The sequence below is a fragment of the Ceratina calcarata genome, unplaced genomic scaffold (assembly GCF_001652005.2).
Source record: "Ceratina calcarata isolate Rehan_Ccalc_2016 unplaced genomic scaffold, ASM165200v1 scaffold140, whole genome shotgun sequence".
NCBI classification, from domain to species: domain Eukaryota; kingdom Metazoa; phylum Arthropoda; class Insecta; order Hymenoptera; family Apidae; genus Ceratina; species Ceratina calcarata.
The window spans coordinates 151,167-166,519 of NW_017135119.1; the positions used below are offsets into that span (position 1 = coordinate 151,167).

A 15,353-nucleotide genomic window follows, 5' to 3' on the forward strand; every position below is an offset into this window, starting at 1 on the left:
TACACGCGTGAACACCGTTATCGTGCAGTCGATGTGAATGCGCAACAACATGGGAAGCCCGCGGGATATAGTGGAAGGAACGAACCTTCCTCCGTCCCTCCCTTTCTCTTTCACGTATCCGTCGTGCGGGTGTCGCGAAAGGGGGTGAGAATCGGTCGCGATCCGGCTGGAACCACCGACGGGCACCGCCGTCGTGTCCATGGAAACAGGGTTGGAACCGCCCCGGTGGCATCGTCGAACCAACCCCGGCGACGGTCGGCGTCGCGACGCCAACCAATGCCGGCGTCACTCGAGCCCGGCGATATCCGCTTCCGAGCTTTACTCCTCTCGGCTAGTTAAAGCGGCTGAGGGTGGAGATGATCGCGGCGCGCGGGTGCTTGAATCGTCTTGAATCGCGCACCGATACTCCCTAAACGTCGACGACGACGACGGCGACGGCGACGACGACGCGACGCGACGCTCTCTCCTTCCTACAGCTGACGAATCAATTAGAATTTTACCGGGCGACCTGGAACGCGCCAAAACGAACTTCTATCTGGACTCTTTCTTCCATTCTTGTGTCGCGCGGGATTGATTGGATTCGTCTCGGGAACGCGCAGTGTTATGGAGCTGTGCCTGTCAACCGAGTCTTTATTCAACGTTTCAGTGAACGAATCAGTGATAAGGATCCGTGAAACATTCGAGGTTTACTTGTAATATTCGTCTGTGGATGATACTGCATGTCAAGCTACGGATAGTGTATTGGCAGTGCAGTTCTAATTGTGATAAACTGGATTAGAAACCTGATTGACACTCGGAGGATCGTTTTGGGATTTGTGAAAGTCGAATGATCATGTTTTAAACACGTAAGGCTGATCGTGCAGTGATTTCATGTTAAAAATGATGTGTAAATAAACTGATGGACATTCAATATTCAGACGTTCTGTTATATGAAGTATCGTAGAAGTTGAACAAAATTGAGACAAATTCAATTTTTTAGTACAACTTAAAAGACAAGGATTCGTATTAAATATTATACGAAGAATCGTGTTAAAGTGATCTGTTCAACTCGTTAACTATGTAACAAACTGTCAAGTGTTAAGACTCGATATCGCTGATCTATGAAAATGCAGTCGACCTGTCAACAGCAACAGGCCCAGCCAGGTCAGAACGGAACTTCCGCCAGTAGAACTTCGTTTCTGATCAAGGACATCTTGAGCTGCGGCACGGACCCTCCGCTATCTCATCATCAACTCCACCACCAGCACTTAACGTCCAGCCATGGTGTGCAGCATCAACAGTACCAACAATTCGCCAGTCTGTTACCTGGTTACCCGTCCGCGCCGCCGACGGCAGCATTCTTCCTGGGACCACTTTTCGGTAACACCCCGATGGGGGTCGGAGTGGTACCAGGGGTTACTGAACTCGCGGCCTTGAAGCATTGCCGTCGACGGAAGGCACGAACAGTGAGTGATACTACTTAAAATCCTTATTTCGCTTATATTAATGCGCCAAAATAGAAGCTGAATTATTTAAATAAGATAAACGTTCATGTCACAATTTCTATTCACTTATTCATTCTTCTATAGTTCCAAAATAACTTATAAGATCATAGAAAAATACGCCAATCAATAGAAATTGTGACATGAACAGAAGCTGAGACATTCGCTATGTGCAGTTTAATCGCGAGAATTTATTGCAATTGGAAGGTTAAAAGAATTTGTGCAGAAATTAAAACAATTTGGCTAATTGAACGCGTTAATCTTCTAGTATTCTTTCTATCGCATTTAGGTGTTCAGTGATCAACAATTAGCGGGTTTGGAAGCGAGATTCGAGGTGCAGAGGTACCTCAGCACGCCGGAAAGGGTCGAGCTTGCGGCGGCTCTTCACCTCTCGGAGACCCAAGTGAAAACGTGGTTTCAGAATCGTCGAATGAAGCACAAGAAGCAGTTAAGGAAATTGAGCACAAGCACGGGGGGCAACAGCAGTCAGAATTCTAGTCAACAATGTACGGGTCAATCCGTTTCCGTCACGTCACCGGCCGGTAAGCGAATCAATCAGAAATAAATAATTTAAAATAACAATACTTGTGAACAATTTGTGAATTATTACTACACTGTAGATTTTATGTATTTATAAGAAAATTGGTCAGAAAATTATAATCTATTGTACATAATGCAAAATTATTAAAAGTATTTAAAATTATTAAAAAGTATTAAAAGTAGATTGGATATCGCAAGGATTAAATGACAAGTGAAATTTCGACGTAAAATGTACTTTTCGCATAAAAATTTGTGGTATAAGAGTTTACATGGTACAGTGCTTGTAGAATCTAATTAAAAATAATAGAAAACGAGCAACTGAAAATTCAACTTGATGAATAAGAGGCATTGAAAAATGTAAACAACAGGTTTTAAGATGATTAGTTGGAATAGATTGAAATCTAGAATTGCCGCTAACACGGGATGCTTAAAATTTCTCTGCATCTCGTCAGTTATTGCAATATATCGTTGAATTGGGATCGCAGGAATTTGTGCAGTTTCGTATCCGCGTCACAATGCGTAATTACCGCTAAACACGTGTATCGACTTTTCGATAAACAGCCGTAACGTACGTGTAGCTTCGTATGAATTAGCTCGGATTAACAGCACGATGTTATGCGTCCTACATGATCAATTGCTCATAAATCATATCTGTAATTGTACATGAAAAAAGAATGTGGAAAAACGGAAGAAAACAAAATTGCTGAAGAGATGAATACATATAATGTAATGAATACATCAATTAAAAATGAAATTGTGGATGATACAGTTTTCGCAAGGGGTGGTCTTGATAGGGCGCGGATGAAGGAAATCGCGTGAATCGTCATCCTCGAGAGACGATTAACCAACTGGCGCCGCGTCGACGTCGGCTACGCGGAAAGTAATAATCGCGGCGGAAAGTAGATCGCGGCTTGTGTATCGCAATTAAATCGTTATTAGTATAAACTTCGTAATTGTGATTATCAATTTGTATTGGATCGCGGGCAGGAAGAGGACAGCGCGACGCGGAGAGGTGCATCGCGTCGGAATTTCCGTGTACGTCAAATAGTTCCCTGTTATCATGCTAATGGACCATATAATGCAACCAAAATTCGGCTGGCAATAAATTACGCAACTTTAGTTAACTAACCAGACCGTAACCGTGGTCGCAGCAACTATAATGATTAACTAACGTTCCATGGATAATGACCGCTTTTTCACCGTACAGTTTCCCGCAATTCGTATCACCGTTTAAATTTGTTATCGCTTTTCTACAAGTCACCCTGGCGATTAAATAGCTCTCGCGTCGCGAAAGAATACGGACGTGCAGAACAGGGATTGAATAGTTACGTTCGTGCGGTATAATTAACGAAACGATGAATAGGTTAGCGAGGAATAAAAACGTTTCACCGATGGATTAATCGATGATCGACATTTTTAACGGTACGCCTTGGGATTAAAATTCCGTGTAAAATCGCTTAATTCCATCAGCCGTCGATATCGAATAGCGACAGATTTTTGGAGGCGCATTTTAACGCTTAAATTTGGCTACCGAATTTTTTTCAAAATGGAATATCTCTCGGCGAACGAACAGTTTTCCTTTGAATAAATGATTCGCGAAAAATTTTAATTACTCGACTGCCGATTTTTATGCAAAATAAAACATTTAAAACGTCGACCTGAGAAGTAATAATACACATTTCATGTTCGATGTTTCATTGTTTTTGGATCTTCTTTAATTACATAAAACCTGAAGTTTAATTCAGTTTTTAATGATTTACACGTTTGATTAAAAATTGTTTTGCCACGTTTTTAGAAGACGCGGTAATTTATAGGAGGGAATGAGAATATGTATCATTAACAACGAGCGAGAAGGAAAAGCGCAAATAGACCGAGCAATAATTAATTACCGATAACTGTATCGCTTTTGTAACACACGTACGCACACGTGTACACAGCCACGCATTATACAATTGCGTGCGATTGGCGCAGATACCCACCTATAATGTACTAAATGCGACGATGTGGGAATAATTCAATCGAATGGCTCGCGTGAATCGATTTAAAACTGTAACGTTGATAAACGAAAATACAACTCCAGCCTTGCACAAGCGGAAACCATTTTTACAAACATATCAAATTAAATCCTCCTGTTTAATAATATCCTCTTTTCAAATTGAAGCGTACGATATTTTATTACTAAAAAGTATTAGGCTCCTCGTTTATGCAGAATAAATTGTTCGTTATTCTGATTAAACGTTAATTTCAAGAATTTCGAAAAGAAAAGAAAAGACGAAGGATAGAATGTAAACCCAATGAAATTGTATCGAATTCGCATATTTTCCCGAACGTGTCAACCTCCTAGAATCAGACGGGATGCAGGATAGTCACCCCCCGCGCGACTTACACCGCATCTACTCATAACCTTTGGCAAGTTCCTCGTCTCGGTAGCCAAGATGGCTTCGTTCGGTTGGAAGGGCTAACGAAGTTAGTAGACATCTCCTTGGCAGCCGGGAAGAAGGGGGCTGTTGTAAGGGGTGGAAAGCACGCGGGAAGATGAGACCGCCTCGTCTTCACCGCGCCGCGTCGGCTACAGACACGAACGGATACCGTCTAAGGAACACGGCGCGGCGCGGAGTTACGCAGCCACCCGCCCCTGTTTCCCTCTTTCGCCCCTCGATCCGACGACGACGACGTCTTCTCAACTACCGTTCTTACCTCTTGTCTTCCCGGCTCGGTGTCTTCGAGAAAATTAGTCAATTATCGGCTAAGTGCTCGGCCAGACCTACATTCACGATCGGCGGCCACCGAGGGCCACTGCCGAGGAACCTTACTTGTATATCATGGCACATATCTGACCTAATTTGATCAAGCTCCCCGACCGCGAAATAAGAAAATCATTCCAAACGTTTCGACAACCTTTTTTTATCGGAAGACAAGCACAAAGTTTAGAGGAATTTTTCCATGTATAATCAGTTTTCAATTGAAGCAACTGTTTGAACATCCGATGATCCCAATTTAGAAACGAATGACGCGTTCCTTGGAAAATACGAAAACATCAATTAAAGTAATCGGCTGATTAACTGTCCGCAGAACGACCGGTGGATTTCTCTTTGAACGGCGGCCGAGATTCGCGAGCGAGCAGCGGAGCACCGATGGACTCCGACTCCGACGAGATCGACGTCCTGGGTGACGAGACGCCGTCGCTGACGCGAACCGGCAACATTCACGTATCGAGACGCACCAGTTCGCCTACTAGTTTTCACCAGATCACCCACTCGGTCAGCCTGTCTCATCAACAGCAACAAAATGTTCAACGTCAACATCGCTGAAATGCGATGTCGCCGTTTCGTTTGTACGAGAAGCTTTCAATTCGATTGGGACATCTGTGTTGCGCTCGAATAAGGGAAAGAGAAGAGTTTGAAAGGTCATATGTTTGAAAATATTGGTGAAAGAGGAATGATATCGGGAATTTTATTTTGTGCAATTTTCAAGAGGGATGTTCGACGCGATCGCGAAGCTTTCTTTCATTTCGTTCGCTTATTTTCAATTATTCGCAGATGTAAGAGAAATTAAGAAACAGACTACAGATCGTAAACTAAAATAATAGAAAACCAGAATAATAGAGAAAGCTGAATTTGTTTTCTGCAGTGCTACCCTACTGTGTTCTAGAAAAGAAAATGAAATAGAAATCCTTCCACATTTGACTAGAGATTGTCAAATGATAATTGACGAGTGAAGGAGATGGTGTAACTAAAGTGACAGACATTTCCAGTGTCAAGAACCATATTTTTTGAATCGTGGAACGATGCTGCGAGCCACAGACGTGAAATGGTGTAAAATAATGTTGCAGAGGACTCGACACACGGACCGAAATGTATAGAAAGTGTAAACGTGTGTAAATGATTCTTCCTAGCCGATCTCTCGCGACACTTTTTATAGCGAAATGCCATAATAAAGCTAGTCCGTTTCGTGTCACTTTTTATAGCGAAGTAGAAAGTTAGCTTGTGGTTCAAGTTGGGATTAAAGTGTCATGATGTAGAGCGGTGTATCACTTATCCTTTTCCTCATTTAATATCTCTCTATTCGTACTGACGACAAATTAATTACAAACTTCTATTATAATTCTCTAATTATTTTCTTTATTATAAATATTCCAATTGAGACAGGAACAAATTTGATCAAATTTCAATTTGTTAACTGCTTACTTTATAAATCGGTTCGTTGAGTTTCAAGGTCTCGAGGTTCTTTCATTTCAGAGGATTAACAAGCATGAACGATGAAATTCTCACATTAGACTGTTGTGAAACAGGCGGATGAGTCTATTGACATTTATGGCTCGTCGCGGGTCAAGTAGAACCTCGCGCCACATTATCATTCCGCTAATTGGCAGCTTGACATTTTACTGGCCGCTGTTTGGGACATTTTCAGAGCTTAGACCGCTTCACCAGCTAAAGAAACAATTAACGTCAGCTTAATATCCACCGACGCTGACTATGACCCTTCGTAAATCGCGTTTCAACCCCCAATTGAAGTTTCTTATGGAACTTCCATATAAAATTAGCTACTTAAACGACGCTTAAGGGAACCCTATTAGCAGAGCTCGATAAAACTTTTTTTTAGCAAAACTCACTACGAAATCCTTGCTATTTTTCAANATAGTAAAATTAATCGATTAAAAGATCTTCAATCATTATTATTAACTGACTAAGAAGGAAGTAATAACATTCTTAAAATATACATCTGGAAATGAATGAATGATAATACATCGAAGGGATAAAGTGGCCACTAGTTCCACTCGAATCGACTCTTATCAAGGATAATAATCTATCCTTTAGCTACCTGTTGCCGAACGTTAGAAAAGAATATTGCTATCAACGCGGCGATAGAACCGAAGAGATCGTTGGTCGCCGCGACGGAGGGCATCGCGCGGAGTCTGTGGAACACGTCGTGCTTCCAGTTGGGGTGAATCCTAATACCCGGATAATGGGAAATAATTGCGAGGGATCAGAGCCGGCGAGCAGAGCCACTCTCTTTCTCTCTCTCTCTCTCTCTATCTCGCTCTCTCTCTTTCTCTCCCCGTCTGCCAGCCAGGTTCCAGGAGCGCGTACACAGAAGAGGGTGGAGGTGTCGGCGTCCTCATCCCCTTGCGGCGTCGGAGATTCGCGGCGATGGGTGAAAAGGACGGTCCAACAGACGCGCACGCACGTACGTACATATGTACGTGCAGACACACGTCGACGAAAGTGGGAGAAGAACTGGAGGAAGCGACGGAGATCTCTAATGATATTATCGAGACGAAATCACGGTGCTCGAATACATAGAACGAGGGATCAAGGAAACATTTCATAAATGTAGACGAGAAATTGCTAAGAGAAAAATTCTCGCATCGGTCTGATCATACTTGTCGACCGGCATGAATCTACTGATCCATTTGCATTGGACACTGTCGGTCACAAACGTTACAATTAAAATTAGTACAGACTAGAAACATTGTGCGTATACATGTGTATGTATGTACGCTAATGATGCAAATGGATTAAATCGCAGGTAGCCCGTTTTGGTTAATAGTAACTCTGGAATATTTGTCCCGTAAAGTGTCGATACCATCAACAGTCTTGACACTTAACCCGTAGCATAAATTTAATTTTGTGCGTCTTCGTCGAGCTCGCGAGCCGTATTGCAAAACGTTTTCTTTGATCTCTTGAATAAGAGATCCAGTTTAATATTCACTTGCAGCACAGATCCTTATTGCCCCCGTTGTGTGTCGTACAACCATAAGAAGATATATCTCCCGTAAACTCGAATCTCTTTATCTCTTGTCAAATCAGATTATTAAATTCCGTTAAGACGCCTGTTATTACGGTACCGTAAATAAAGGGGGAAAATTCGCACCCTTTGCCGGGCAAAAGGGAAGCCTGGAATGCGGCGGAAATAATGAAATAAAGGACAATGAAGTAGCAGTTAGAATAGCCAATGCAGCCTACGATGGATGAGGACGAACAAGGCGGCGAGTACAGAGAGGCTAGAGGACCCCCGTGGCGAGGGCGCGAGGCCAAGAGGCGAGGAGGGCGCCGAAGCCGAGGGGTAGCTAAGCGGACTAAATGCAGTGGGCGTGTTCCCATTACTTTCATTATTTTCCGTCATAGGGGTTCGGCACCGATATGCGCAGTACAGGCTACAACACTGTGTATGCATGTTCCGCCGGAAGGGGTGGCTTCGGATCTACCTGCTCGCATCCCTCCCTCTCTCTCTCTCTCTCTCATTCATTCCATAGTGCGGACATCTCTCTCGACTTAACGCGAATAATGATGAGGTCAACCTTAATGTTAATTGTATACACCGCTCGGTACAGGATCATCCACTCCAATGACTTTGTCTAGCGAAGAGCAAATACGCAAACCGAATTAGCCTGCTCTCTCGTACATCGTTCGATTAGAAAATAATAATAAGATTTTAAATAGGTTTATCATGCAACTTTAGAACGCGACGTCCTTTTTGAAAAACGTAATCTTTTTAGTAAGAAATAATTCTCTCTCTTCATCTTTCAATTTTTCATCTGACATTGACATCCTCCATTGATGATGTTTCAAGATGTTTTACACGTTATAATAAGGTAAACGATGTAACGAAGTGAATTCGTCGAATAAACACTAATCCGATTTCGCGCGGTCGGGACGCTTGATGGGAAAATGGCAAAATTTTGCTGGAACTAAATTTTCAAATGTGTTGCTCATCGCGCATCGCTCGAAGGTCGAACCGCTAACATCGGTAAAAGCGGTTTGTAGTTTCATCTGACCTTACAATACATATATTCCTCCTAAAGAAGTGAACTAAATACAAAAATATAACTTAAAAACGCTACGTTTATATTTCAGCATTTAAATTGTTCGAAATCAAGCATCAACATTTTTACTATCACATAAAGTCAATTCTTGAATTTGGAATTACCCGTTTTAACTGTTATAATTTTTTATACGTATCCCTGTATGACATTCACATTCTTTGTTAAACTTTTAAGAATCCATAACAAGTTTTCATGTGTTTTCTTCAGAATTAAATAATTAATAAATGTCAGAAACAATATGTCACAGGTACATCAAAGGGGAGAATATTACTATACGTACAGAGTTCCCTGCATCGACGTAGTAATTCGAGCAAATCAAATTACTTTAGCAGGCAGATAAGATCTACGATTGTCCCTCCATAAAGAATGGATGCCAGTTCATAACCGATCATATCTTTGAACAGTTAATAAAAGAGATCAAAGATGTTCAGTTTATTAAATCTGATTCGGTTTTCTTTAATTTCATCAGAAATTATGAAATAAAATAGAAAGATCAATGAGCTAAGGTATAATATTTATTTAAGCAATTTATAGATGCTGATATGTTGTATCTAAGTGAAGAGATAATTATGGTAAATGTAGGATTTAGCAGATTAATCGAAACCGACCAAAACATTAGGGGGAACGCAATCCGAGGAGTTGAAGCATTCACGGGGCTAAAAGTTTGTAGTACAACCAGTGGTTTAGTAGTTCTGGTTACCGCGGCGTCACGGGACGGGGGTAGGAGCTTGCTACGGTTCTACGGGTAGATTTATTCGGAGGGTTCGTTGAGACCCGTGAATTGACACGCGGCGACGTCTTGACAGCTTGTTAGGCTAACGGTTGCCTGCCGTTCATCGAACACGATGCGCTTGAGCCTCTTTACCGCTCTTTACCCTGACATTTCGCTACCGATCAAACGTTATACCATTGTCTTATTGCCCTCCTCTCGTTGCGTCGTTCGACTATGCATTCTCAACTGTCTTCTTCACAAACGATTACAACTTTTGTAAAGTATAAAAAAATTCATGTAATTTTCAAGGATATTATGTAAATACAAGTATAAACTGTCTTTAAAGAATAAAAAAATCCAAACTCGGATTTTTTTACAAAACTGCAGTATGCTAATCACCTAACGCAAGATTACAGTCTGTTGCTGAGGAGTAAAGGAAGAGAGTGAAAACGGCTACGATATTATTTCCGTTGAAATCTCTAGAACGAGATGAAGGATCAGGATCGGCGAGAGGGTATTCGTGGTGGATGGAACGGTATTACTGTCCACGTGCCGTTTAACTTGATCACCCTGGGCAATCTGGCCTCATTTCAACCTCCAGTTACTACGACACTTCCGCTAACAAATAACATTGTCGACGACCCTGCGGGGGCGTTCTGATTCGATTTGCACACTGTGAAAGCGTCCTACCGAAGAGCCAACAGCCGGCTACAGGACCGGGCAGGGAGACGACGATTGGAACCGACGGAGAAACATGAACAAAGGGCAACGAAGACGAGTGAAAATGGATCAGAGAAGGAAAAATTGTATATTATTGATATTCTTTCAAGCACTCTCGACAAATGACGAGACACTGATTTCATACAAATAAAACGAAGGATCTCGATCTTTTTATTAAAACATTATCTCACAGATGGCAATTTGTTTATAGAATTCCAATATTAATATTAGAATTTGATCGTTAGATATCTAAAATACAATCACTGTTATAAATTCTATTAATTCCTGTTCATTCACCCCAAGAGATTTCTTAATAAACGAGATGTACAAACAGAAAATGAAAGATCCATCATACACATCTAACTAAACACGCGAACGACGAAGAGATTCTCCTGAGAACAGCTGTAAGAAGGAGTAAAGAAAAACTAATTATGGACGTGATATAACCGGCAACGTGCTGGAAAGCACGACTACGGTCTAATTAATCCGGTTATTATTTAGTTAGGCCACGGAGATGCGAGAAGTTTACCCGGTCTGTTCGGTGCTAGAGCCACTAAAGATTCGTATCTCCAGGACGTGTTTAAAAATAATTACCGCGGGAGATCCAGCGATAGTCACGGAGTCGCCCTCACCTTTGTGCTTCCTGCCCCCTGGAGTGGGTCCTCGTTTGTTACGGGCATAAAGGCAGCCCAGCCAACCCCTTCTTTATACACGAGCTACGTCCTCGCGTCTCTTCCGGCACCGCTCGAGTGGTCCTCACCTTTCAACCACTCTATCACCGCGTTTAAAGAAGTAAAGACCAAAGGTCCTTTACCGTTTTAAAAGAGACAAGACCGGGGACTCGAGGAGTTTATATAGCCGAGATGACAATGTGACGCGGTGCCACGGCATCGGATCGGATACGCCTTATTAAATCGCCTCCGGGTATCGAGTGGGCATTCAATGGATACCGAATCGAGCGAGGATACGATAAGGAACTAAAGAGCAAAGGTGTCTTTTACTAATTTAAACCCTTTCGCTGCTAACTAATGAGACTTGAATTGACTCTCAATAAACTGGAACAATCTTTATTGAAACGTATTTTATGTTCGATCGTGGAGTCAAGTAATTAATTCAAAATCGATTATACGACTTACGAAGTATCACATTTTAATCTACAGAAATTGCAAACCGATGAATGTTATTCTGTCCATGTATTAACATAAAAGGTCTACCGAAAAGTGCGAATGAACATCAGAGATGGAGGAAAGAAAGTGCAAGAGCGACGTGGTTTCTCCAATATTTATAGTATTTATATTTGTTACATATATAATTTTTCATATATTATAATCATAATCATAGTAGGCAAAAAACAGTAGTATCGTTTAATAACAGAAGAGTCGTATGTACGAATAAAACTAAACGAGAAAGGGAAACGAAGAAATCGAAGGGTGTAAGAGAACGGGAATAGGATAGAGCAAAGATGATAAACGGTGGGTCTTCGACACTCAAAAACAGAATTACTATTAGTTCCTATCATTCTTCTCGCGACTATGAGGGATTAGTCTGCGATTCTCATTAGGAAATCGTTAATAATCTCTAGTAGGCGCGCGTATCATTCCTCTCTTTCATCCATGGAACGCTAACACTATATTATTTAATCTATGTATATCCGGTGTAACACCGCGAGAATTTCAAATTATTAAAAATATACATCCTACGGATGTATCGTTATTGCGCATAATATTGTGCAGAATTACTCGTAAATAGAGTTACTTAATTTTTACTTTACTTTTCCTCGTTTTGTATATACTATGTATATCTTGTAGGCATTATCTTTTAAATAACGCTAACTAGGCCTTTCTCGTTACACGTGGTACCCAGGGAAGCAGCTATCGAAGATCACTTTAAATATTTTTTACCTCATTTTTTATCTCTAAACGGATCTGTTCATCAAGAGGGACAAGCTACTTGTGCATGCATTACAGATTTTATTGCGCTCACGGTTCATATTTATTTCTTCCTTTATCACTTCAAACAAAAAATCGAAAAGGTATCAAGTGTCGTCGTAAACAGAACCAGGCATTGATCTTCGAATTTCGTATAATCAGATGTTAATGAATAACTTCAGTCATTTAATTATTCGAATGATCAATGCCCGTCCATGGAATCACCATAACTGAATAAAAAATGAATTAAAAAAATTGTAACGATACTACTGAAACAATTTGCAGGGAGCCTTGAATGCAAATCGTCACAGTCTTCCTCGAAACGCGCTATAGGTAAACAGTTTTAATAGTTCGTATTAATTTGAATACTTCGTGAACGCTTTAAGAAGTTCGTCGCACGCGTTAACGCGTACATCGAATGGGAGAGAGATGCTAGCGAAAAATTGATACCCAACGACAATCCACCGCTTCGATTATTATCATTTTGATCGCTGCTATATGATCACTATACTAGCTTTATAATCTCGTCGCGTTTTCCAATAAGGAATTCGACAATTTCTCTCCAGCCAATATTCTCGCGGCATTCTCATCATAGCCATAACGCACATGGTTTAAAAAGAAAAAAAAGATCATTCTCCATTCTTTCGTAAGTATTCATTCAATATCGTTGAGTGCTTATCAGTTTCTTCTCTTTTTCACTTCTTAAGAAACATTTGGATAGAAATCGTAACTAACGGGTTTAAAAGGGAAAACCAATGTGACGACTAGTTTGAATAATTCAGTAATGTTCACTAGCATCGAAAGTAATGTACACATTAATTTTTCATAAGATTGCATATGACAGTATTGATATCGTTCAATCATATCATATGATATGATGCGTTTGTATTAAAAATTTGGAAATTCTTTAAGATATACGTATATGTGGTATTACATGCAAATATGAAGTGTTAATTACTGTTTAACCATCACATTGATCTTCTCTATTCGTCTCGATGGTATCGAGAGCTGGTGCATATGTGTATGTGTGCTTGGTCGTCGTTTGTCTCTTGGTTTTGTGAAAAATGGGTTATACTACTTGTTGTATCATCGTGGCATAAAAAAATACGCAAAATACATTTGGATCGCGATGAATCATTTTCTGTTACTCTTTTATGTTCGATTAAAAAAAGTTCCACTTCGTATTCGTGCGAGAACGTTTCATCTGACACTCACTATCTCACACTCTTTCTCGCTAGAACGGGTCTTTTTTTCTCTTTTGAGCATATTCAGAATCACAATGAAGATGATTTCCCGATGATTCCTCGGGGCAGAGATCGAAATATACACTGTTAGAACAACGTGGTATGGACACTTTTGGTACGCTACTAATTTCATTGGTTCCGTTACGTGATGTAGGGTGAAACATTTAAATGCTTGTCTCGCGAAGAGACGATACTTCTGATATAATAGTAGTATTTTGATTATTCGCTGCTGGAAGAAGAGGAGATCGTGCCCGTTAACGGGAAGAAGACAAAACGAGCCTCGAACCTTCTCACATCCGGTATTAAAAGAACGGCTGAATCTCATTAGTGATATCAGAAAATTTGTCGAAGAATTGTACAAATCCCGGTAAAAACAAACACGGAGAAGCAGTAGAAAATAAATGCTGTAGGAATAACGAGATAATATTTGAAAAAAAAAAGAGTTAAATGCAAACGAAAATACAGATAAAGATTAAAATAATCTCGATTCCAAGCTAAGCTTCATTTCGACATCGAACTAAATTCTGTATAAATTAATATATTACACGTCAACTAAATAATTAAACATATACAAAAAACGTGGTACGTGGACCAGTCCACGGTAAGAAAAGAGAAGAGAGATTCTATCAAACGCGTGTTATCGAATACTTAAGTTTAATAGGGTGATCTAAATTATTTATATATCTATATAAAAAGAATAATAAAGTATCCTTTCTGCGAAAAGAAAGATTCGTATCAGATCTCCTATAACACGGATATAAACGAGTATTGCAATTTAATGGATGATGCACGGCTAACAGAGTCTCTAGCTGCGTGCTTATAATCTTTCTTTTACACGTGGCAAGCGTAAAAAACGTGGACAAATATACATGAAAAAAGAGCTAACAAATATTATTAGAAAAAGACACTGAAAGCAAAATGTTCAGACAGGCATTCCTCAGAGAAACAAGCCTACGCTTTCATCGTGATTAGAGCGTGACACGCTTCATACTCATCTCAATGAGCAACCAACATATCTCGTAAAAAGAAAAGAGTAAGCGTTTCGCTTACACTTTAAAACTCAACTGTAATGGATTGAAACTATGCGCTTTCAATGAGAAAGTATGGACCCCTTTGCACCCGTACTCTCTTCGGGCACACATAATTATTTAAAACATTTAATAACAGAATTTATCAATTTGATCGAATTCATTCGTTTAACTTTTGGAATAAAATACGAGAGGGCACAATATTCGTAGTAGAATAGTACACGTTGCAAACGCAGAACTACTCGAGAATTTCAATTCAACCATCACAAAGAGAGTATCTAATTTATTAATAAATTTGTACGTGAAAACTTAACTTTGCGTAAAATTTGTTAAACAAGCTTATGTAATTATTTTAACTTGCGGTTGAAAAATTGAATTTCACGTGCAAAGGATAGGCAACGAATCGGTCCACGGAACCCAGTCACACTTTGGAACACGACTATCAAATTAGCGGTCGATTAACAGAACAGCGCGAGAAGACCTATTATAGTGAGACATCTTTGGGAACGATAACAATCAATGGAAAAAAAGTTGGTTCGCACGATTCGTAACAATAACAGAAATATTAAATATAGTAATATTTATAATCTCGATTATATAATAAGTTAAAAAATACAAATTATCATCGAACTGTTCTGTTAACAACAGTGTTATCCTCCGTCTATTCCGAGCAGATTGCTTTTGAAAAGCATCGACGGTCCGATTATTCTTTTCAATTTATACCACTTACGTGTAAATATTCCTTTTTATCTCCAAAATCGAACAATTATATCTTATCTTTAACTCCTTCACGTTTAATGAATCTTACACGAGAAAAAAAAAGAAATAAATACCCATTGGTCTCTTAAGGATGTATAGGCTATATACTTAAACC

At 40.1% G+C, this 15,353-nt stretch overlaps 1 protein-coding gene across 1 annotated transcript; it reads left to right on the forward strand.

Annotated features, from left to right (window-relative positions):
* The first annotated feature begins 356 nt into the window (after nt 1-356).
* Nucleotides 357-6,125, forward strand: bsh (brain-specific homeobox). The gene is made up of 3 exons (XM_018032911.2): nt 357-1,445; nt 1,771-2,023; nt 5,094-6,125. Exons 1-3 carry the CDS (start codon nt 1,101-1,103, stop codon nt 5,330-5,332), a joined length of 837 nt encoding a protein of 278 aa, XP_017888400.1. The 5' UTR covers nt 357-1,100; the 3' UTR covers nt 5,333-6,125.
* Nucleotides 6,126-15,353: the final 9,228 nt, after the last annotated feature.

Excerpts from the sequence above, each read along its gene's own strand:
- bsh (XM_018032911.2), top strand. The coding sequence starts at position 1,101 with ATGAAAATGCAGTCGACCTGTCAACAGCAACAGGCCCAGCCAGGTCAG. Across the intron at positions 1,446-1,770 it reads GTCGACGGAAGGCACGAACA|GTGTTCAGTGATCAACAATT; the intron begins GTGAGTGATACT and ends TATCGCATTTAG. Across the intron at positions 2,024-5,093 it reads TTCCGTCACGTCACCGGCCG|AACGACCGGTGGATTTCTCT; the intron begins GTAAGCGAATCA and ends AACTGTCCGCAG.